The following is a 25320-nucleotide window of genomic DNA, read 5'->3' as shown; positions in this document are numbered from 1 at the left end:
ATCCCCAGGAGCAAGAAATAGGGCAAGGAAGGCAAGAGATCAGCATGGCTGAGTAGGGAACTAGTGGTCAAACTAAAGGGAATGAATCAAATGCAGAGGCAGTAGAAACAAGGACAGGTGAGCTGGAAAGAGCACAGCAATGAAGGGGTGAGGGATGGGGGTGGGGATGGGGTGAGAAAGGCTGAGGCGTACTGTCCCTGATAAACAATGCTGGCAAACTGGTGAGAAAGGATGAGGAGAAGGCTGAGGTACTCAACAATTTTTTTGCCTCAATATTCAATGGCAACCTTCCTTCCTTCACCTCTTGAGTGTGTGGATAGCAGGACAGGGACTGAGGGAACAAAGTTGCTCCCACTATAAATAAAGATCTGGTTCTGGACCATCTGAGGAACCTAAACATACATAAATCCATGGGACCTGATGAGATGCACTCCAGAGTCCTGAGGGAATTGGCTGATGTAGTTGCAAAGCCACTCTTCATGATATTTGAAAAGTCATGGCAGTCAGGGGAAATCCAAGATGAGTGGAAAAGGGGAAGCATTGCACTCATCTTTAAAACGGGTAGAAAGGAGGACCCTAGGAACTACTGACCTGTTAGCATCATCTCTGTGCCTGGAAAGATCATGGAACAGATCCTCCTGGAAGCTGTGCTAAGGTACATGGAGGACAGGGAAGTGACTCAAGCCAGCATGACTTTACCAAGGGCAGGTTCTGCCTGACCAACCCAGTGGTGTTCTGTGATGGAGTGACTACATCAGTGGACAAGGGAAAGCCTACAGATATAATTTATCTGGACTTCTGTAAAGCCTTTGACCCCACAACATCCTTCTCTAAATTGGAGAGAAATGGATAAAAAACTGGTTGGAGGTGCTAATCCAGAGGATAGTGGTCAACGGGTCAGAGTCCCAATGGATATCATTGACAAGTGGTGTCTCTGGGGGTCCGTACTGGGACCAGCTGTTATTTAACATCTTCATTAATGACACAAAGGAATCAAGAGCACCCTCAGCAAATTTGCAGGTGTCATCAAGCTGAGTGGTGCTGTTGACACACCTGAAGAACAGGAGGCCATCCAGAGGCACATGGACAAGCTCAAGATCCGGGCCCATGGGAATCTCGTGAGATTTAACAAGACCAAGTGCAAGGTGCTGCACCTAGATCAGGGCAACCTCTGGTACCAACACAGGCTGGGGGATAAACAGATGGAGAGCAGCCCTGGGGAGAAGGACTTGGGGGTGTGTGGGCAGCAGGGCCAGGGAGGGGATTCTGCCCCTCTGCTCTGCTCTGCTCTGGTGAGACCCCACCTGGAACAATGCATCCATCTCTGGGGTCCCAGCATGAAAAGCACTTCAATCTTTTGGAGTCCAGAGGAGAGGAAAAGCAAGAATTAGGATTGTTCAGCCTGGAGAAGGCTTTGGGGTGACCTAATTTCAGTCTTCCTGTACCTGAAGGGAGTCTACAAGAAAGATGGAGTGAGACTTTTTACAAAATCGTGTAGTGACAGGACAAGGGAGAATGGCTTCAAACTAAGAGAAGGTTTAGATTAGGTACTAGGCACAAACTCTTTGCTGTGAGGGTGGTGAGGTGCTGGAATAGGTTGCCCAGAGAAGTTGTGGACACCCCATCCCTGGAAGTGTTCAAGGCCAGGCTGGATAAGGCTCTGAGCAAGCTGGTCTAGTGGGAGTTGTTCCTGCCAATTTTAGGGGGCTTGGAGCTAAATGATCTTTAAAGTCCCTTCCAACTGAGGCCATTCTATGATTCTGTGACTTTTAGGAAGAGTACAAAGCAACATTGGCATGAAGAACTTTAGCTCATTTTTATTTCATCCTAGGACATGTGGTAGCACTTCCTGCCATGCCTTGTGTGAACAGGGTTTGGGGTTTTCTTAATTATCTTTTAAGGTGAATCATTGAGCCTTAATGGTTAGAAGTAAACCTTATTTTGTGAGATCAGTTTAAGAAGAGATATGACAACAGGAAGAAGTAGCTGGGCATGCAGGGGTTAAATAGGGTATGCACCGATATTTTTGTACCAGCTTCACTTCTAGACAGAGAAGGAACATGTTAGAGGCCCTTTCCACAATGCCATATGCTGCAGAATTGTCACTGTGCTAGCAATCTAGCCCTACAAATGTTGATGATGCTAATACGAAAATTAATTCAACTGCATTGTGGAAAAATACTATTTTGGGAGGACTATGAGTGTAAAAATTATAAATTGATAATAAATTGCATAGAGAAGCCTCATATTGTTCTCAACAGTACTACTTTTTACACTAATTTTATGCACTCTCCTGATTTACTTTAGATATTTGTTTAATGTATGGCCTACATAGGCTTTAACTTTGGAGCAGATCTTTAAAATGCAAAAGAGCTACAATCAACCTATTTTTTGAAGTTCTGGTGGTACTACTCTGGTGGTGTTGACTGAAGTTTATTCCTTCTGCTAGTCATGTGGCAGGTGGGGAAAAGAGTCTCAGCATTGTAGCATGCAAAATCATGTGAGGCCAGAAAAAGTGACTGTGTCATGGTGACTGCCTGGTTTCCATGTGATTGTCAGTTTCCTGTAGCATTTGCAGAAGAGGGCAGTGACCCTGTTCTTGCAGTTGTGAGAACACTGTGTCTGTGCTTAGGTAATGCTAGTGGTTCACATCTGCAGCCTGCTCAGCATGTTATCTTTCATGTGGGTGCTGCTTCAAGCCCTTCTGTCATCTAGTTTAATCTTACTATGTTCCCATCTCTGATAAGCTGTCTTCTTTTAGCCCCATGCTGAAATGGTTGTGTGCAGGGGTGTCTTACAGCTGGCTGGTACCTTTCCCCATGCAGCGGCTACTGCATTACATCTTCCAAAGGGACCTGGATTTTTGAGGAACCTTTGTTGGGAGGTGCTTATACTCATTGTTAAGTCAATTTATATTTGCATCTGTGACAAAGGTTGTGTCTGGCTGTTTGCAGCAATGCCTGTGCTTACCCTGTTCACTCTCAGGGGGAAGCCTAGACTCACACATGTATTGGGATTTCAGCTTGTTTACTCAAATGTTCTTTGCCTCACAGTTTGAGATAAACTTTCTCTGATGCTGAAGTTTGGTTTGGTTTGTTTTTGGTGTTTTTTATATCCATGCTTTGACAAAACTTTCAAAAAGAGCAATAAATATCTGCAGTTGTACATAGTGAATGCATTGAGAATGGCAGTGAATTTAAGCCTAAAGGCTGTTTATAAAACAGCTGAGACTCACTGGTGGTGTTGCCAAGACAATGAAAATTAATTCAGAAGCTTTTCTGACTCTTTGTGTGATTGTACAGTTTCAGAAAGGAAGGTGTTGGAGGATTCCCTATTCCATTTGACTGATTTTCATGTCAAGCCTACAAGTTGATTTTTGACTGCCAACTCTGCAGTAGTGTACTTGCAGCAGCTGAGCTGTACACTTGCAGCAGCTGAGCTCAGCTCTCTGCCTGTCACCACCAACACAGTATCACTTCTGCCAGCTAGACAGTCTTATGGTTACACTTGGAGTAACACCTGTGCAAACCCATTAATTGCTAGAAAAATTTCACTGCTGTCACTCTAGGAAACAGGAAGAGAGCAGTCTGTATTTTCTGGCAGTCTTTTTTTGTTTTGCCTCTGAAAACTCGTTTTCCTTCCGGCACATTGTTGGCGTTCAGCCACAACAAAGCTGTGAGGCCAAAGCAGCTCTTGCTGTGAGAGAAACACCTGACCTGTGAGGAGAAGGAAGAATTTGACATGCAATTGTTGCTCTGCAGATGCAAACTTAGGTGCCAGCAGGTTTTCTGGGCAGTCTACCAAGATCATGAGTGTCTTCCATTAGTTTTTTTGTGGCTACCAAGGAGTAGCCACATGGCTGCTTTTACAGCTGGTCAGAGTAAATGTACTGCACAGGTTGCCATAACAGTGACAGACAGTCCATCCTGAATCATGAATTGCACGCCAGCACACTTGCCTTCCTGACATGTTGTGAGGCACTTTACTTCCAAGCACAAGACAGTCAAGGGCACTTAAGAAACCAAGACATTCTGGGAGCCTAGTCTTGCTTTCTTTGGGCAAATGGGGAATGTCTTTTTGGCTCCAGACTCCCAAACTACGTAACAACAAAGCTGATCCCCTGTTGTGGGAGGTGTGTGCCACCTGGCATCGAGGGCCGTGGTCTCAGTGGCCTGCTGCACCCTGGGCTCTTGCCAGCCAAATTCTTCTTTGCATTCTGTGGTGCATGCTGGGCTCTCAGCAGTTGTCCCAGCAGGAGGGAGTGATCCAGAGGTGATACTGACCTCATCTGCGCATTGTCTCCCATCCACCGGTAGCTGGGCCTGCCTCAGGACCCCCAGCTCCGCCAGAGGGATGCTGCTTCATCAGCTCCTTATCACTGCGGGGAAGAAGCAACAATTTCTGGCATCTAGCATCTTGGAACTTTGTGAAATTGACTGAGCAGCCAAAGTAGTTTCAGAAACATGGTGTTGTAGAAGGATAGCAGGATTCTGGTTTGAGTTTTGCATGCTGAATAGCTGAGAAGTCCAAAGTGGCGTTCAGGCAGGTTACTGAGACACTGTTAATAGGAAGGGAGCCATCCTGCAAAATACTGGGCTGTCTCCTGGCTTCATGAAGCTACGTTTGAGTGCTGACTTCCTGACAAGTAGCTACTGCTGCCTTCTCCAGCTGGGCAGGAGAACCTTATGGGAGGTGAAACAAGGAGATGCTACTTGCCACGCTCTGTCTTCAGCAGCACAGGTTTTCTTACCCAGTATAATAAATCCTTCTTAAAAGACCTCTTTCCCTAGAATAAAAATGACTATTAAAATTTGTTGTTCTTCATCAAATTATTTTGCAAGGTCATTTGTGGCAGAGGTACTACCACACTGGTCTCTTTCTGGTAGTTCCTCATTAACATTTCCCTGTGTAAAGAGCTAAGAGAAACCTCCCAACAGAGCGATTTTTTTTTTTTTTTGACATTTTAACATGAAAAAGAACAAAATGAAGCTTGTCACCAGGGGAGAGCACATTGTACTGGCCTCCCTGAGGCAATTTGTATTGGACTGGAAAGCTGATGGCTGGCAGTAGGAAAGGCAGGCTGCTTACAGTAGTGGCACAGGGGGTCTGTGCAGAAAGCAGTCCAGAGGCACATGGTCGTCTGACTTAGTGTTTTTATTAGGGAGTTGGGCTTCTGTGAAAGAAGCAATAGCAGTCCCTGCTAAGGGAAACCTTGCTGCAGGTAGTGTTTCAAGTAGATGAAACTTACACAGATAAACGTTGCTTAATGACAGAAAAAGGAAGGAAATGCATAAATGGGATTTGTGTTCTCAAGGCCAAAATAAAATGCCTTTGTGAACTGGGTTTGTAACAAAAAATTCAGCAAAATTAATTACATCTTTGTTGGCACTAGTGGAGCTTGTGTAATTTCTATGTGTTTCCTTTGTTAAGGAGGCAACAGATAAAAGAAAATTTCGGGAATATGTGCTGTTTAATTTTGAAACTCTTAAGCTTAAAAGTCTGTGTCTAGAAAATCAAAGATCGAAGTAGGCTGTGGTTTGGGAAATGAAATATTTCAGGATTGTTTGTCTCTTATTTGCATGTGCACAACTATGTAGTAACTACAACAAATATCTTCCATAAAGCAGACTGTCAATTGTGGGCAACTTTTTTTTAGTTGGAATACCATATACTACAGGAACATCTGACCAAAGCTTTCCAAAGACAGCTTCAATGCAGAGCTAAAATCAACTAAAACTCCTTTATACCCTTCCAGCATGTCAAGCATACTCATCTCTAAGCCTCTGAAATATGTTACATAAAAAATTAATGCTTTCAGGAAGTGGATTAGTAGTTAATTTTTGAGGAAGTCATGACAGCAGAGGGTGCAGTGAAATATCTCTGGAAGGATGGAGAGGGAACTGATATGCAGAGGAAGTTCGTTGGAAGTGCTGAAATGCCACTGGGTGACTGGTTCTGCTTTTTTTCCAGGGCCTTGCTTATCTTCAGTCTGCATGCAGGGGGTTCCTGAGTAGAAGCAAGATGAGGAACTGAATCTAGGGACTCACTGCTGGTGGTAGCAATAGGAAAGAAGCTCACATCTCCTTGCTGATACCTAACTCTCAGGAGTGATGGACTTGGATACTGCTCTCTACAAGGGTGCCTTTTGTTTGAAAGCTGTAATGAAAAGACCAGGTTTCTGGAAAAACACACTCATTGAAGCTCCATTTACAAAGTAATTTATGAATTCAAAAATCATTGCTTTGTTTTGGAGCTGTATTAGCAGACTCTACCTCTCCCCCAAATGTCCCCAGGTTACTGCACTTGCTTTCTATCTGGTGCAGAATTGCTTGGCCGTAAAATATGAAGCACAAGGGTGGAGGGTGGAAAAGCCAGGTTATGTAGGTCACTTACAATTGTACAGTGCAGAATTCTACAGAAGTACATCTTGATTAAGGCCATAATTTCTAAAGTGCTTCCTGTAGTTTGTGCAGTCCTTTTCTTTCAGCCTTTGAAACGTGAAGAAAGGCTTTCAACTGCACCCTGCAGTGACTGTTAAGCTGAAGTCCATGAGAATGTGTTTTTATTCTGATGCCTAACTCTTCACCTGAGTAGGAAGAGCTGAACCACTGAGAGCTGGAATTGATGCATTAGAATCTCTTGGAGACTGACTAAATTACTACAGAGAGTGAAACTTACCAGTGATATTAGTGATTCTAAGTACACAACTGTTTGGATGACAAGTCTCCTTAGTCAAAACCAAACATAGAAAAAATATCTCTATTTTGACAAAGAAGCTGAATTTTAGAAAACCACTTATTTTTAGTAATGCTGATATGGACTTGCAACTTTTTTTCCCCCTTTCTTTCCAGTTGTATTAATTATCACTGCTAATATTCATTGAGCATACTCCTTGCATTAATAAAAGTGTCTGCATTGGTTACAACAGTCTCCAGCCTTTCCTTCAATGTACTAGTTTTCCTAACTTTCATAAAGATCATCAAAGTAGGCATGTGAATTTCTGACTTCTTCAAAACACTGACTGCTGAAGTCAGAAGTCGAGGTGGTGTTTCGTCAGAGCTTACACAAAGGGGAGAGCTTCTGTGCACAGCATCCAGTTGCAAAGTGGGATGTCTTCATGCTCTAGCTTTATACTTTATATAAACTATCTCTAGAAATCACTTAATCCATTTCTCTGCTTCAAAAGAAGATCAGCTCAGCTGCCTGTAAATATAAAGAAAGGTTAATGCATAGCAGCACTAACACTGAAAAATGAAACATTCAATGCTCTTTTCTTAACTAAATGCATACTGGTAGCTTTTTTATGATGAGTCAAAGTAAGTGCTTGTAGGCAGAAAACATGTTAAAAACCAAGCAAGGAATATTTGATGTATTTTGAGAGAAAGTGTAGACTACTAAGAATCTGGAACACAAATGGATGGAATCCCAAAGCATGGTGGTAGTGTTGAGATTTTATTTCATGCAACAGAGAAGTTCAAATAGATGAATAAGGTGATGATGCATCTACTTCTCATATTAATTTGATGCAAGCTTTTTAATCTTCAGTGATCTGTTCTTATTTCTCATTTAAGTTCTGATAAAGTTAGATAATCAAACCTCCAAAAACTTGATGTTTTCCTGTCTTCTCAAATTCCATCTAGAAGTCTAACTGGAAACCTCGTTCTTGTTTCACAAGGAGCACTTACGCAAATAAAATGTGTTCTTAACCTGAGCCCGTGTAATTATTCAGCAGTCATGCTCGAGATTTGCTGTCTCTCTAGCGCTGTACAACATCACTTCCAAATCCTACCAAAGGAAGAGAACACTGTGTTTTTAATGAAGTGATCTGGTTTGGGCACCAATGATTTTCATCCATTAGTTTGAAAAGTATGCTGTGATTGTTGCTGTAGCACAAAGTTCTAATAGAGTGTATTTCCACTTTAAACAAAACCAATATCAAAGTAATAGCAAGCAGCAATCTTCAGTTCAGCTTGTTTTAACATAAAGCCACGTAGATTGACTTGCTAGGTCATAAGCTCTATTTTTTCTTTAAGGAAAGGGGTTGGAGAGAGTTACACGGATTTGGCTAGAAGTTGGCTATATAAAAAGAAAAATAAAATTCTTGTCACTGTCTTTTCTCCCCCCTCCAGCTATTGCATCTGTACTATGCTCTCAGATTGGACAGCATACAAGTGCTGCAGTCTTCTCTGTCTTCAGAGTTCGATCTCGATGCATGCAATAAACCAAAGAAAAATTATTTTAGTGTGTTTTTGGATAATTGTGCCATTTAGTTCAGTTGTGGTGAGACTGTTGATAAAGAGAGGAAGTAAAAAAACCTAAAGCTAACCTAAAGGAGTTATATGTACCTCTTCAGAAGACTAGTGGATTGAAATTAGAAAAGAAATGTGAAACTTCAGACATAATAGAATTTCAGTGAGTGAAATATCTTGGCAAATACAGGAGCTTCAGATGGTTTGTACTTTAAATCGGGCAGTACTTAAAATGAACTGACTTGGACCCAAAAGCAAATGGGTAGCTAAATGTCCAAGAATTTCCCACTGAAATACTGTTGCTTAAGGAACAGAATTTTTTTTTTTGTACATGTGAGATGGGGAGGATGGGGGGTGGGGAGGCAGATAGTTTCTATATTGACACTAGTTATACAGCAAGATTTGTAGATTAATCCTTTTGTCCATGCTGCAGATTGATGCTGCATGTAACTGCATGATGTGCCGTCTGCCGCTTAACTGTTAAGTTAAACTTAGTCTTTCTGCATATATGCTTTTAAATTTATTTCATTAAACGACTTCTAACAAGTGCAATTAAGCTATCTAAATAAAAGGGAGTAAATAACCTTGAAAGCAGCAGAATTGTATTTTTAATGAGGTATGTAGAAGCTTCAAATTAATAACTCAAATTACTGTTTATTCCTTTTTTTGTAGATTAAAGGCTTTGTTTAAAGCTGTGTGTGTTAACTTGAACATGCAATGAGTCCATCCATTTCATACATCCATAGCTGAGAACTTAATAGGTTCTGAAGAGCTGTTTCTGTCCAAATACTGAATAAGCCCTACTGAGCATTAAAAGTGTGTGAACATCATGTTTGGGATGCAGCACTCTGTTTAATCCAGAACAGAAGCATAATTGTCAGGGTGGTTTGGGTTTGGTTGGGTTTTTTTCAGTTATGTTTTTGGCATGCTTTGCCATTTTATTGCGAAGGTGAGCTAGGTAAATTGGAAGGAAAGCAAGTGTCAAGCAGAGAACATAGTATAGGTAGCAAGCGGGTGATTTGAAGAAGGGCATCTCTCCTGGAAGAGACTTTGTGGGGGGGTACTGATTCATTTATTTAACTGAGCTTCAAGATCTGAGTACCTGGCACCCTGCTGGAGTCAGGTGAACGTGTAAGGACAGGAGGAGCAGTAAAGATGAGAGCAGAGGTGGAAGGAATGAGGAGAAATTTGTAATTTTTCCAAGCTTTGGACAACAATGGCTTGAAGACCAAGATTTAGTGAGGTACAAGAGAAGATGGACTTACTTGCAAGTGCTGAAGCTGCAGGTGAAGGTGGAGGTTATAAAAATCTGGAACTGAGACAACTGAGTGAGGAAAATAAATACAGGGAGCTGACACTGGTGAAAATCATGCGAAGGAAAGCTTTGTGTTGTATTAAAAGAGCACAGTGAATGGGATGAAGAGGACCGAAGGTGGTAAACACCAGAGATAAACAGCCAATGAAACCATACAGCTTTTATTCAAAAGTTAGTTTTAAGAAAAAGTGAAAGGCAAACAAGCGGTGTTTCATTTGTATTGCAGAATTTTGACCAAGAAAGGCTATAAACCATACAGCAAAAGAAATGGAGCACATTACACAGTGTCGGGTCAGTTGCCACAGCAGCCAGAGAGAACAAGTCTAGTGTATCCTATGGATTGTAACCAGGAAACCCAGTCACTACCACGGGGGGAGAAAGGACAAGAGAGTGAATACTAGAGGTGCTATGCTCCAAACTCTTCTGAATCTTGGACTTGTCAGGTTTTAGTTTTATTGATCCCTCTTTTATTGAATATGAAAATTATAAAGTTATTTTTAATGTGATAAGAAATTTGAAGACAATTTGGGAAAACAGAAATTAAATTAATTTTACAATTATCTAAATGGAGGGAAATTGATTCATTGGAAGTTTTTCATGAAAAATCAATAAAAATGTTAACCTGAATTTAAGACTAAATAATAAAGTATATAGGAACACAACATTTAGGCAGCAATAAAGGTTAAGCTTAAGGACTGATGAGAGGATTAAAGATGCATCTTTCTTGCACAGCATTTTCTTCTGAGCAGGTGGTCTCCAAAGGATTTAGTGAAATTTCTGTTACATTATTAAATTATTACCTGCCAATTTGAGTTTATGGATGTTAACTCTTATTTAAAGTCCTGGTAAACTTTATTGTCTAATATTTTTAAACAATTACGAAATGCCTTTATAAGCCTTGACTGTCTCACAATTACTGCTTTGTGTGGCAGTTCAGTTTAGATAGTAAATATTTGTTGAAATATGCATATATTGGAAAACAGAGCTTTCCATTCTTTGCTGTAACTCCCATATTCTTCTTCCTCATTCTTTTGAACAATAGTATCTTTAGAGATAAATTTGAGTTCAATGCAAATAAAGTCTTCAGAGGTGATGTTTTTATGATTTGTTTATATTAAATTTCCAATACATGTTTCTGTTTTAATGCTTTGTTGTAATTTAATATATTTGCCTTTATTTTGGCAATTGAAAGGGTCTTAAACATTAATAATGTTCATAGAATCATGCAATATGCTGAGTTGGAAATGACCTATCAGGATCATTGAATCATACTCCCGGGCCTGCACAAGACATCTGCAAGAAACACACCATATGCCTGAGGGTTGTCCAAATGCTTCTGGAACTCTGTCAGGCTGGTGCTGTGACCACTGCCCTGGGGAGCCTGTTCCAGTGCCCAACCACCCTCCTGATACCCGACCTAAACCTCCCCTGATACAACTTCAGGCCATTCCGTTGGGTTCTGTCACTGGTCACCACAGAGAAGAGATCAGTGTCTGCCCCATCTCTTCTCCTCATGAGGAAGTTGAAGACTGCAATAAGGTCTGTCCTTAATCTTCTCCAGGCTGAACAGACCAAGTGACCTCAGCTCCTCATCATTCAGCTCCCCCTCAAGGCCCTTCACCATCATCATAGCCCACATTTGGACACTCTCTAATAGCTGAATGTCTTTCTTATATTGTGGTTGAACATTATTTACTTGTTCCCGTTCTGTAATGCCAGGCTGTATACTGACAGAGAGAGTTGCAGCTGTTCAGCTTCAAAAAGAGAAGGTTCTGAGGGGACCTTACAGCAGCCTTTCAATACCTGAAGGGGGCCTAGAGGAAGGCTGGAGAGGGATTTTTCACAAGGGCATGTAGTGACAAAACAAGAGGAATGGCTTTGAACTGACAGAAAGAATGCTTAAAAGTAGATATTAGGAAGAAATTCTTTCCTGTGAGGGTGATGAGGCACTGGAACTGGTTGCCCAGAGAAGTTGTGAATGCCCTATCCATGGAAGTGCTCAATGCCAATTTGCATGGAGCTTTGTGCAGTTGGGTTTAGTGGGAGGTGTCCCTGCCTATTGCAGGTCAGTTGGAACTCAATCTTTAAGGTCCCTTCTAACCCAACTGTTCTGTGGTTCTATTAATGTGTGATGCATCATGACTCAAATACTTACCTAAACATTCCTTTAAAGTGGTGAAGCAAACCACAATTCAGCCACAATTAAATACCAAGGAGGTGGACTACATAAGGAAAATACAAATAGCTTCTGTATTGAGCTGTGAATCAACACAGACAGGTGACGGGGCAACCAAAACCACCACAGCTGAAATGCAAAGAATAGATTTACTCCATTACCTCGCTGACTGGAGGATCCTGAAACAAGGCTGGGCAGCAGAGACACACAGAATGAGGGCACCGGCACTGTCAGGCTCAGTCCAATCCTAGAGGGCGGCAGGGCTGCTGCTGTGTCCGTTTATCCAGGGCCTGCGCATGCGGAGTTCAGCACCATGCTGTGATCTCCCTGTGCTTTTTATGGTCTCTGCTTTGATCTCTCTCCCAACAGGGAGCTCAAGCATGTCTGGGATAGGGCCTACAGGTCTCTGTAAACACCTATGTTATCTCTACACAGAAATTCTACTTCCCCAGACAGATAGAGGATAAACAGCAGTAGGTTAAACATATGGTTTCCCACACCGTTATTCTCCAGGCCTTGAGCAAGTCCACCGTCTTCCTTGCCATTCTTTCTCTTTTAACCCCTTCCTCTGAACACAAGCAGAACTTATATCACTGTTTGTTCAAGTGTTTTCATAACTTCTTTCACATTGAATCACACATCTCTGAATTTACTTTTCATAATTCCTTCCACTCTTCTCCCCATCCCAAGGTCCCATGCCAACGCTTGGGAATCACACTGAGCAGATATACATGCAGCTACATGGGGAGAATTGGTGTAACGCAGTCAGAACACCGAATTTCACTGAAATCCTGTTCAGTTTCAAGCTGTGAATTGAAACAGAGCCATTTTTGAAAGGAAAAAAATGTGAAGGCACTCTCCTTGGGTAAAAGAGAGGACTGCATTCTTATCTGGTTACATAGCAGCCATACTTGGCAAGGGCTTTGCATTAGCCTTCAGACAAACTACACCAGCAGGATGCAAATATTACAGGCATTTTGACTTTTAATTTCTTTTTCATGATGCTATGTTTCTAATTAAAACCCTTTTCAAGGACAGAAACTCATTTACTTCTTATGATAAAATATATCAAATATCTGTTCACTTCACAATATAGTGTGTATAAAACAAAACATCATCCATTCATATTTTAATCGTGTTTTTAAAATCCTCATAGTAATATATATAGAGATACTGTGCATATTTATATGTACGCAGAGAGTGGCTGAAACTTACGCTTGGTTCTACTTCATGAAATTCAGCCTAATCATCGCGAGACTGCATTTTTTTCTAAGCTTCTTATTTCTAAATGCAAAGAATTATTCAGTCATCTGCAGTTGATGTTTACTGCCAAATTGCTGATACACAGGAACCACTTTCCCTCATCTCTGCGTGATGGACTGTACTAGTTAATAACTGCTTTTCAGCTCAAAAACAGGTGTGTGCATGCATTCACGCTCCAACAGTTTAGCTTGTTTGACATTAAGTATGTTGGAAAAACTTTATTGTGGTTCTCTTAGTAGAATAAGAAAATCCCAAGCAGATCAGCCCCTTTCCTTTGGGTTGGAAAGTTGTACAGGCATGTTTGGTCTTACTCTCAACATAGAGGCACGGTACATAGCCGTCTTTCTTCATCCTCTCTTCTCTGAGTCACCAGAGCCATCTGATTAATCTGCTCCTGCTTAACTAATTACTGTACTGAGGAGCTGTGTTCAGTGAGATGTGATCTTGACCAAATCCATAAATGGATAGACAGTCTCCATAGGGAGCTTTGGCAATGACAGGCACTTGCCTTTTTAGAGCTGTGGCACAGAAAGCAGTTTAATTCTATGATAAACCATCCTCACAGTACGGAATTAAAACACTTTGTAGAAGTCAGTACTGCATACACATGCATAACTGTACACAGACAAAGTAATAGTCTTCTGTCTTTTCATCTCTTTCTCTCTCCCTCCCCACCTCCAATATAACTATTCTTCTAAAATTTTCCATACACTACTTGGAACAATACAATGCATTTAAGAATTAATAATAAACAACAGTAAAAAATGTGTATTTTTCTGAGATACCTTATTTAGATCTGTCATACATTTTTTTATCATGCTGTTATGTCCTCCCTTAGGACTACTGGCTCTTCTGGGTATCTGAGAAAACAGTGAAGAAAATCACTTTTCTGTAGGCTTACCAAACATCTAGAGAAGTCTGTTAGCAACATAATGAAATTACAGAAATCGGCAGAGCAACAGAAACCTACAATTTCATCAGTGTTATGTGCTGAGGTTGACAGCACAAGAGGATTTCTGCAGGAGATAAATACATAGCTAAAAGGCACGATGATGTGTTTTTAAATTAACCAAACCACAAAAATATGAGGCACAAGCTTTAAAATGCTGGAGAAAAGAATAGATTGGACAAATGCTCTACTTCTCCGTGTCTGTTTTCAGCTGTAATAGAGTTAGTTTTCTTCTTAGAAACTTAGTAGCTCGCACAGTGCTGTGGTTTGGATTTAGCCTGAGGATAATGTTGGTAACACACTGAGGTTTCAGTTGCTGCTCAGTAGTGACTACCCTAAGGCAAGGACTTTTCAGCTTCCCATGCTCTGCTAGCCAGCAGGTGCACAAGAAGCTGGGAGGGTCTGCTCAGCCACGACAGCTGACCCAAACTGGCCAAAGGAATATTCCATACAATGAGAATCATACCCAGTATATAATCCAGGGGGAGTTTTTCCGTAAGAGAGGGGCAGTCATTGCTGGGGGACAGATTTGGGCATTGGTGAGTGTGTGCTGAGCAGCTGTATTGTGCACTGCTTCCCTCTCTTGGGTTTTATTCCTCTCTCTCTCTCTCACCCTCTCCTTTCCATTGCTATTGTTATAGTGATTGGTATTATTAGTTTGTTGGTTTTTTTTTTTTTATGTCATTGCAGCTATTAAACTGTTCTTATCTTAACCCTTGAGTTTTAAATTTTTTTCCTGATTCTCCTCCCCTTCACACCATGGAGGGGCTGGGAAGTGGTACTTGATTTCCAGCTGGGGTTGAATCATAGCACCATAATTCTTTATTTTCTGGTCCATCATGCAATCTGACTTCAGTTACACAAAGTTGTGGTAGGTAGTTCAGTCTATAAATACTCTTAAAAACTGAACTTACCCCACTGCTTCTTACACTGCTTTGAAAACTCAAATTCTGACTGCTTCATGTTGTCATCTGTTATGGATACTATCAAAGTGCTTCTACAAATTTAATTAAAAAGATAACAGTTACACTGTTCCAACTGTCTTTGAATAGGTAGTACAACAGAAGTTCCAATTGATCTGTAGAGATAAGAAAAGTATCTAAATAAATTATACAGTAATAATAGAGTTCATTTTGAAAGTTGGGGGTTTTTTTTGCTTAAAATATTATGTAAAGGAAGAAATTTTTTTTATACTTCATGTATTTTGGTAAAACAACTTTAAATGAAATATTTGATGTATTCATAGTGAAGGATAATCAAACTTAGCATCACATACATTGAGTCACTATGGTTGGAATCACAGTACTTTTGGAACTTTTGGGAAAAAATAATTCTAAGTCAAAAATAAAGAAAAATCATTTAAAAGAGGTGGAGTTTATAAGTGTGTAAATTCATCTGTGCATAACAAGGAATTTGGAAATTGGGAATTATCAGAACTCAGAAATACCAGGTGTCAGTACATTTGCGTTTTTTATAAATCTGATTTTCCCCTTTGCTTCCCCTTCCATGCTGTTGTTCTTTTTGTCTTTGCTGCTTTTCCAAAATAATTCTAAGTAAAGTGTATCAGCATGCATTATATTGATGGGTGTAAATTGCAACTTTGTTTTAACCCCGCATCTGTTGGAAATGTACTGCACAATTGCCCAACACAATTACTTTCCTGCCTGTATAGTTGCAGCACTCAACTTTTTATAGTTTTTACAGTCAAGTCTAGTTTTCTACACTAGTAGTACTTGAAAAAGCCAGTTCTTAACAGTGATCTCTGTGGTCCACCATCAGATTCCAGCTGGTTTATTCTTCTGCTTAGTCACTCACATATAATTTGAGGAGTATTTTCTCTTTAGCTTAAATGCTGTATCATGTTTAACTCCTCTTTTTTTGCTTTAATACTGCATTTTTCATTTGACTCCCAAAAATACTACTTCTGTTACGCTATGACCACCATGCCGGTTCCTGTAACAAGTGTTTATGTGCAGCCTGAAACAAGTTTATGGTGATCAATAGGCTTCAGGTGCTTCCAGCTCCTTCTCCTACCAGGTATATAGATGCTGTTCCTTCATATTACCAAGTAGTCAAGTACTTTGAGTGCTGCCACTTGGACTCAGTGTGGACTGTGAAAATGCATTTGCTCACCACGACCACAAAGCAGACAGCTCCACTACCAACTGAAAGGTGTGTGTCTGTGTCAGCACTGGAAGTGCAAACTTGTTACTTATATTGAAAACTGCTTTTTCAGAGCTGTTAAAATTGAAAAATATAGATATAAATAGACTAATAATCTGTTCCGTTTCCATGTATCTTTCCTGGATCTTTCAGCTGTCCTGTGATGTTCTCATCTTCATATTCTTTGTTATTTCTTTTCAGAGCTCTCCAGTACTTGGAGAGCTGGCAGATAAATAGCATTTCTAGCATTCTCTCAGCTTCTGTGCTAGAGAATTAAACACTGTGGGGCAAGAGAAGGAGCACAAATATGGTGAGCACTGTACTCTGACTTTCCTACTTTCAGAGTCTAAACAAATATGGTAGGACCTCATCAGTCAGTCCTGCAGCCATTCCTTACCTGCCTGTACTGTTTAGTTTTCTGCAAAATTAAAAATGTGATTTGGGAAAAGAGCCTTTATGTTCTACAACATTCCCTCTGTGGGAAAAAGAAGATAAGTGCATGCATACTTAGAGAAACTGCCTGAAAAGAAGCCTTGTTTTAGACTATCCCAATTTCTTTATCTGTCAAGATAAATGAAGATTTTTTTTCTTGCATGCAGAATGCTGGTAGCTGACACTAAAGCTGCTATTCCATACAACAGTATTCCAAGACAACAGGTTGTCTTTTTAGTGTGCTACTAATGAAAGACAACTGCTCCCCAGTCGCATTTTCATGTAGTACTCTATTATCATGTCAACCAAGACTTACCCCGATTTTGCAAGACCATAAAGAAGAGAGAGGAAGGCAGAGAAAAAGTTTGTGTCCAAACTGTCTTTGCAGCTAAGCTGAAAATATTATTTTTCTTTCTTTGGAAGGTAGAGAGGGACTTAATGTAGCTATAGCCCTTCACAGTTTATGGACAAGTCTTCCTCTTCTTTGGAAAAACTTGGATACTGCTGCCTCACCAGCAAGTCTCGGGAGAACTAACCTTATTAGCAGAAGCAGGTCAGATGCCTTTGGTGACAGACAGGGCTAACGGATAGCTGTGGTTACTGACGGAGCTGACTGATGCTGGGATGCTGCTGGGGCTGCACATCCCCTGCTCCACTGGTCTTCCCTGCAGCAGATCTCTGAGGAAAGACAGAAGTGTGTACAGTATGCTAGTAGGTGTTCTGTTAGAGAAAACAAGTAGTTCTCTCATTAAGTTGCAGTTTCTTTCACAGGCTAATCTAATAGTATTATGTAAATCTCTTTCTGTTGGATTAGTATAATTTTAAAAAGGGAAGTAGTCAAACAAATAGTAGAAGTAGTTGAATCTCAGTACATTGTGTTTTCAGAGTTCTGTACTGAACACCAAATTTTTAAATAGGAAAAAAGTGCCTGCATGTCAGAAACATGCTCAAGCATCCTATTCCTCTGATGGCAATTTAATGCCTTTTCCTTACTCCTATTTCCCACTCCCATTAAACTTTGGAATGCAGAAGATGGCATGAAAAATTGCCCCATTCTTGACCTGTTGTGGCAATAACTACTAGAAAATTGGTCCCTGGCAGTTACTGGGACAGTTGACCAACTCTGTGTCCAGCTTAGAACTCTTTCAATGGTTTCTTGGGGCAAGAATTTTACTCCTCACAGAAGAAACTAGCCAGGAAGGGCTGGAGCAGACTGCTGGGAGTGGGAGGGAATACAGAGTGTCAGCCACTCCTAATCACTGTCATCATCCTTGTGGAAAAAATGAAAGGACTTTTTTGTGGTTTCCCTTTGATTCTAAACCAGCTGTCTCTGTATTTAAAACATTCCTTAATTCATGCTAATGAGTAGTTGTTTTGTGATCCCATTAAGCCAGGACCAATAAAGGTTGACATATAGGTGTTTTATTGGTGCTTCCATCCCATATCTGCATAACTTTTGCTTATACATATATTTATTTTAAAGGGCAGTGTGTCTCATGATGTAAAAAGGATGCAGAAATGTCATGATTAGGTAATGGGTAAGTACTTGTTCTGAAGTGAGTCTGAAAAATCACTGGATGTGGAGGTATGCCAAGTGTCCCAAAAAGAGCAGGTTTAGGGTAGTAATTAAGTGCTGGTTGAGTAAGAATTACAAGATCACAAAACAAATTACTATTATTAGCAGAAGTATTTGTTCTTACATCAAGCTGTCATCCTGCCTTACTGTTTAACCTGATTCTGCCACGTGGAAAAAAATGATGTCAGATACTTTATTAAATGTGAATTTGTGATTTACTTAGGGGAGAGAGCACAGGGTGGTAGGTGTAATTTTCTCCTAAAATGGCAGTGATTTTTTGACTCCATGCACTTTAAATCTAACCTACAAAAGCAAGAGATCTTAAAAAACTAAAGGGCTTTTCTGGCTTTGAAGATGCTGTATGAATGAATGCTGAATCTGAAAATTTGGGATCTGTGGGAGGATATTACTGGATATTCTATGAATGTTCTATGCCTGTTCAAAGCTCGTTTATACCAGCTTGTTGCTGCAGTTCTACAAGGGGAAGCCCAGTAAATACCCTTTGATTTATACATTTCCTCTGCTTTTAAAAGAGGAGTTTAGAGAGAGTTGTAAAATGGTGTGGCTTAGGGATCCCAGGCATGAAACAGCCCCTTTGATTGCAGCTTAAGTGTGATCTGCGTGTAGAGTGTTTAATAATAAACAGCTAATTGTGCAGTTATGTGCTGAATAAATACCACAACAGCAACAATAAGAAGGTTATTTGGTGTATAACTGACACTTACTCAAGATACTTGTTAGTTGATAACTTTCTTGCAATCTTAAGCAGTGTCACAGATTTTTGGAGCCTCACATCCTATTAACTGTGGATGAGACCAGTCTTTAAAGTTATGTGGTTTTAAACAATGTAGTGGACTTCTGCTAACACTTTTATATTGAATAGTGATAGATCAGGGCATCCTTCCAACAGGTTGTTGTGGACAGAAAATAGTGAAAGACTGAAAAAACAAATTGTATATCTCAGAAGAGAAAGAGAGAGGAGATCTACTTGTCTTACGCAGCCCCCTTTGTTCCAGTAGGTCAACCTCATGCTGTAACATCATAGTTGATTCATTGCCAAAATAAGATTAAACAGTCTTAGCCTTAAAGGCATCAGAAGCATGAAATGGCTTTGGGGAATAATGTAATTCAGATATGAATAATACCATGGAAAAATCATCAACACAGACAACTCTTAATCCCCACCAACTTTTATAATTAAATCTTCTCAGATATCAGAATATATTGTATGTCTGTGTAGTTCAGATTTATGTTTTTGCTTTTTTACTCCAGAGCTGATGTTAGATGTAGTTTTGGTTTTAATATTATATTTTGGGGTTTGTTGTTTCTGGGTTTGTTTAATTTGTACTGTAGGGCCTGGGGGTGGGACAGGGGTGTTAGGGGTTGGGTAGGGGGGAGAGTAGTTTCTTTTTTGTTTTGTTTTGTAGATTTTCTATAATGCAGTAGCTTTTTCTAAACTTACAGACTGAGCATTGGTAAGAAAGTGGTTAGCCATGCAGCATTCAAGCCTATGGATGAATCATAAGCAGAAATATTTTTCTTCCTATATCAGGCATCTAGACTTCTAGCCTGAAAGCCAGCCAGGTGGTCAAAAGACAACAGCAGCTTTTGACTTCCTTGTAGTCCATGAGCTTGAGTTTGGAGTTGTGATGGTGTGTACATCTGTCTACTGCTCCACTTTGTAGTGTCTCTGAAGCTGTGAATTTTCTGGGAAACTGACTGCTTTTTAAATAAAGCTTTGTATCTCTGTGGAGATGTGCATGCTGTGGGGGAGAGTGTGAGACAATCACTTGCTTTTCCCCCTGGAAGCAAGAGCCACAAAGGCTGTGTTTTCAATTCAGCTGTGAAAATACCTCTACTCTGGCAGTCCAAAATTGCTCATACCTTGGAGATCAAACTCAGAGGCACTGTTGCAGGAAACGTTTTTGCAAAATTGGACTGAATCAGGCAGAGAAGGCTGGTGAACCTTAGGACATCTTGTCTAGCTCTCTGCTGCCAGTTTAGGCTGACACAGGTATTCCAGTGGTCTTTCCCTTTCAGTCACATATGATTGTCTTACATGTTAAAGAGCATCTCTGATTACACTAGCAGACTGAGTCCAGGCAAGTGAAGCAGGTCTTCAAGCCTGTGTGTGATAGAGGATATGGTGTGATCTGAAGCACTGCTCTGTCCACTGCAGTTTGTAATAATATTGTGGGGGTCCCCATACGGTAAATCCGATCCTTGAAAACTTTGTGCGGAATTGGGAGCAGGTGGAATTTAAGGCAAAGTTATTTTTCACACAACATAACATCTTCTCACAAGTTCATGAACTGATTTCATTAAACAGTGAAGAATGAAACTTGAATGGTGATCATAATACTGGAATAAATATAAACCTCAGCTTAAGACTGTTGACTTAAGACTTCTCTCAAAGCTTACTTCTCTCACTACCCATGGCTGTATTCAAAGGTTTCCCAGCTGGTGGTGCCTACTCTAGAGTGTCTTTCTAGGAGTTCATAGGAGAGGTCCTGTCTTTGCCCTGCCTTCTATGAGTGACAGTCATTTAGTCTTGACCAACTGCATGTCCCAGTTCAAGACAAGTTTGTCACTCAGGATACTGTGTAGGGTCAGAGTAGTAATGGTGGCATGAAATGAGTAGATCTGAATGTTATACAGCTGTTTGAGTAGTCAAATCTACTAGGGCTAGCTCTGTTCTAAGTCTGGTTTAAAGAACAGCTTTTCTTCAGTTAACAGAGTGGGCTAGCTTTGAAAACTGTTCTCATTAGTATCATTCTGTAATTCTATGATTCCTTCATATGGTGAAAAAAGCAGGAACAGAATTTCTAGAGAATCCTCAGCGAGAGATTAGGGAAACTTAAAAGAAAAACCAATTTTAGAAATCCTGTTCTTGCTTTAACTCAACATTGGACTCCCGGAGATATCTGATCTAGATCAGCATGTACATCTAGCAATAGCAGGCTTGTACATCAGTGATAGTGTGCTGGAGTCAGCAGCTTCCTGGAGTTTCTTCTGGTTTGTAAGACAAACACAGGTTTTTGTTTCTCAATGCCTCAGTACTCTTCTCATCTTCAAACTTGTATTTAACAGGATGATACAGTAACAGTTGATGCTTTGAGAGGCTACCTAAATACAGACTAGACAAGAATAAGGGAATAAATGTAGGTATTTATTTGAAGGGCCTTCAAAGGTACCCCCTGGGGAGCCAGAGGCTACTGCCAAAATGGACCCCAATGTGGACGACAGGTCACGAGCTCTTCACACTTTTATAGGTTTGCTTCATTTGCATATCAGGGTTAATTCTCCAATTAAAGCTTCAGTTTAATGATGTAATTTCCCCTCAGCTTGCCCCGCCCTTTAGAGGCTTTTGGTTTATGTATATTGGGCCTAGGACAGTCTGAGTGTCCTTGGAGAGCAGGCCTGGAGAGGCTTTGTTATGTCTACCTGGCATGAGAGAACAGCAGCTAACAGGCCACAAGAAACTTCAGAGTTACACACTAAGCAGTACAGGATTTGAAAGATATGAAAGTTAAAACCTAAGGCATCGCAATAATTCTTGATACTACTGTATTTAGTCAGTGCTTTAAAAATCTAAAGCAGTGTCATGAAACTGTTTTGTTTTAAAAACTTTTTAAAAAACAAACTTGAGGATAGAATAAAGTGAATATTGACAAATCATATAGATTGTAAGAAACTACAAATTCTCCCACCTGCAGAAGAAAAAATGCTCAACATGCATATGGAAGGAGAAATCCAGAAACCATTACTTTTGTCCAGGAATCCCCAGTAATCAAAAATCCAGTGGTCCTCACTGATAAGGTGTTACCTTTTACTTACAGACATGGTGAAATGTGTACATTTGTGTGATACAAAAGCCATATATTAAATTACCTTTCCTGTCTCTTCTAGGTTTTTTTCAGATATTGTTCTAGATGGCATAAAAAGGGGCAATATACTTTAGTCAAGCAGAGTTAAAAGCTGATTTCCCCCACCACAGTAAACAGGCTTCTCTTAACTCTGAATTTTCTTGAACTGAACACTCATCATCTATTTTTTTTAGTGGGCAGTTTGCCGTAGTGAAAAAATGCCGGGAGAAAAGCACCGGTCAGCAGTTTGCAGCAAAATTCATCAAGAAAAGGAGAACGAAATCCAGCCGCCGTGGAGTGAGCCGGGAAGACATCGAGCGAGAAGTTGGCATACTAAAAGAGATTCGACATCCTAATGTGATTACGCTTCATGATGTCTATGAGAACAAAACAGATGTCATTCTTATTCTGGAACTGTAAGTAACTCTAGAGACCCATGAAGGAGTAGCAGAATATTTGTTTCTTTGTTTTTCAAAAGCAGACACTTTCAGAATTGCAGTGATTTAATGGAAGTTCCTTATCACCCCAAAAGAAAATAGACAATAGCCTTAGAAATCTTCATTTCTAAGTCAGTGTTGTAGCTTCCTGATTTCTACATATATTTTTCACTCTGAATGCACTACAAAGTTTTTAAAAAAAAATCAGCATCTTTAGGATTTTTTTTTTCTGATTGTTACTTTAATCACTGTTGGTGTTACAGATCCAGAAGAATAGCCTGGAACTAAATAAATTAATTTGAAGATAAGAGCAGAGAAAAATAGAGATTCCAAGTGAAGATTAATTTAGCAAATTTTACTGTGTTCTATATTGGTGTAAAGTAGCCTCAGTGAATGCTTTTTCTCTTTTTCTAATGCACGTAGAACAGAATCTTCCCAGTTCTCTCTTGCTGAAATGAGAACTGAACTTTAACATTGTTTCATACTGGTTTAGTTCCCAATTTTTCATCCAATGTCATTGCTAATAGAGTGAAGTAAATATGTCAGCAGAGACTACTTCTGCATTTTTTCAAGTCTGGTTTCCAGTTCCTCAAAGACTGCAATTGTAGGAGCTAAGCGTTACTCACTTGTTAAGAGTTTGTCAGTGCCTTCTGCTGGAATGTGCATGTCTTTACATAGATTGCATGCCTGGCACTTTATTATTGCCATACTTGTTCTGTATTGGTTAACCATGCTTTACAGTTAGTATTTCATGCCAGCAGAAGTCTTGGTACCAGAATCATTGTGCCTTTTTCATGGCTGTTCATGTGTTTTTTCTTGTGTAGGTTATGTCTTTCTGTTTACTAGCTTTGGTAAATGGTATTTCCACTTACCTTATAAAGATACTTCAGTTTTGCATGGTTTCAGTAACCTGTAGGTTTACAGTATAGATTTGAAAAGAAACCTGGGAAGTAACTTTTGGAGTTACTTATTTTCTATGGTCTATATATGCATGATAATACTTTGTTATGTTTATGCAAACATATTTTTACACTTCTAGTCCAGCATATGATGGTTTATTGTAATAGTTGTGGTCTGGCTTGGTTTTTTAGTTCCAGTTGTACACACTTGCATTAATTTGCCAGATTTGGATAATTTAAACAAGTCTTTTTTTCCAAACTAAATTATCATCCTGTATAACATAGAAGTTCTTTATATTCTTACTGCTTCTGGGTTTTGCTCAGAATTCTTTGAAGTGTGACGTGAATACATGGCAAAATTAGTGTGATGCTTCTTCCTCTCCCCACTTGATACTAAGTCTCACGTTCTCTTGCCCTATAACCTTACTGTCAGAGTATTGCTGCTTCTGCAGCTCTTCTGCTCTGTAATCTGTCCAGATGAAATCAGGCCAGTGTCTGTACTTGAAAGCTGTGAGGGAGACTTGGTAATCAAAACAGTGGTAGGAGGAATGGGACTATTCCACCCACCCCCACTTTGCACATGGAATGGGAGCCCTTTTGGCAGAAGGGTTGCTGTGTGTGTCAGTATGTCCCCACTACTGTCCATTGAGCAGAAGAATGACAATCTGCATATTTCATAAACTTGATGGCATGAAGCTCAGCAAATTATTTGCATTGCAATTTAGGTAATTGTTTTAAGAGGCCAGCAATCCATATGTTGTTTCAATCAGAGATTTTTTTTTTTCACTTTTCCAAACTGCTTTATGAGCCTTTCAAGTTGAAGAAGTGCTATTTTGGATATGACAAAGGTAATGCATTTATTTATTTAGACAGTTGAAGAGGAAAAGATGACATTAGCAATCGCTTTGTAAACTTGAATATGCTAACTGCTACAAAGTTTTGTAGTTCTCAAAATCACCATGATGTTACATAAAGCTATTGAAAAGACAGGATTGTCATTTTAATCGCATGCTTAGGCATTAAATATGTAATCCTTTTTCTCTAATGTTCTAATATTCACATTTTGCCTAGGGACCTACCCTCCTGACAGTCTTTGTTCTTACAGAACTATTTCATACGAACAGAGGTAAAGCTGCGATCTCATTAAATAACCTGTTTTGCTATCCTCAGAATCGATCCTAAGTGTCCATTTTCCATTCTGATTAGAACATAGTATATCTCCTGGCACTTGTGTTCTGTTCTGACTACAATAATGAGGCAGTATACCACACAGAGACACAATTTTGTATAACTGAGCAATTGCAGCTGCCCTTTTGTTGCCATGTGTCAACATGCACAGTCCCAGGGCAACAGGGTCTATGGCCTGTTCACTACTGATTTTTATTTTCTGCTTCAGCAAGAGCTTTGCCATATTGCGTACAGCCTCCTAGACATTTTTCTGCCATACTAAATGGCAGTTTCTTAGAGGTAAGCAATTGACTGGAGAAGGGGGAATGGCATCAAACTGAAAGATGGTAGACTCGGATTGGATATTAAGAAATTCTTTACAGTGAGTGTGGTGAGGCACTGGAGCAGGTTGCCCAGAGAAGTTCTGGATCTCCATTCCTGGAAGTGCTCAAGTCCAGGTTGGATGGAGCTCTGAGCCATGTGTTCTAGTGGGAGGTGACCCTGCCCATGGCAGGGGAATTGGAACTTGATGATCTTTAAGGTCCCTTCCAACACAAACCATTCTATGATTCTATTCAAGGTCATGATTTATATGCAGTAATAGGTGGGCAGTTGGTTAATTATTGCAATGGCAAGGTAGGTCCTCACAGCACGGAATACAAAACAGAGTGGCTATATCCACATAGGTGTTTGGAATTTTTTCTTTCAACTACCTTATATCAGGAAACTGATCTACCAAAAAACCCAAGTTCTATGAAACATTTAATTTATGTAACTTTTAAAACCAAACCCTTCCTTAAAAGATTCAGCAGCCATGCACAAGCGTGA

At 40.0% G+C, this 25320-nt stretch overlaps 1 protein-coding gene across 2 annotated transcripts in view; it reads left to right on the top strand.

Annotated features, from left to right (window-relative positions):
* DAPK1 (death associated protein kinase 1) overlaps positions 1-25320 on the top strand; it is an 88315-nt gene that overhangs the window by 20043 nt on the left and 42952 nt on the right. For both annotated transcript variants that reach the window (XM_039566853.1, XM_039566852.1), the window contains exon 2: positions 22184-22405. In XM_039566853.1, the coding sequence (XP_039422787.1) occupies positions 22184-22405 (222 nt within the window). The remainder of the gene's footprint in view (positions 1-22183; positions 22406-25320) is intronic.

The sequence above is a fragment of the Corvus cornix genome, chromosome Z (genome assembly GCF_000738735.6).
Source record: "Corvus cornix cornix isolate S_Up_H32 chromosome Z, ASM73873v5, whole genome shotgun sequence".
NCBI lineage: Eukaryota > Metazoa > Chordata > Aves > Passeriformes > Corvidae > Corvus > Corvus cornix.
This window is presented reverse-complemented; position numbering and strand designations above follow the sequence as displayed.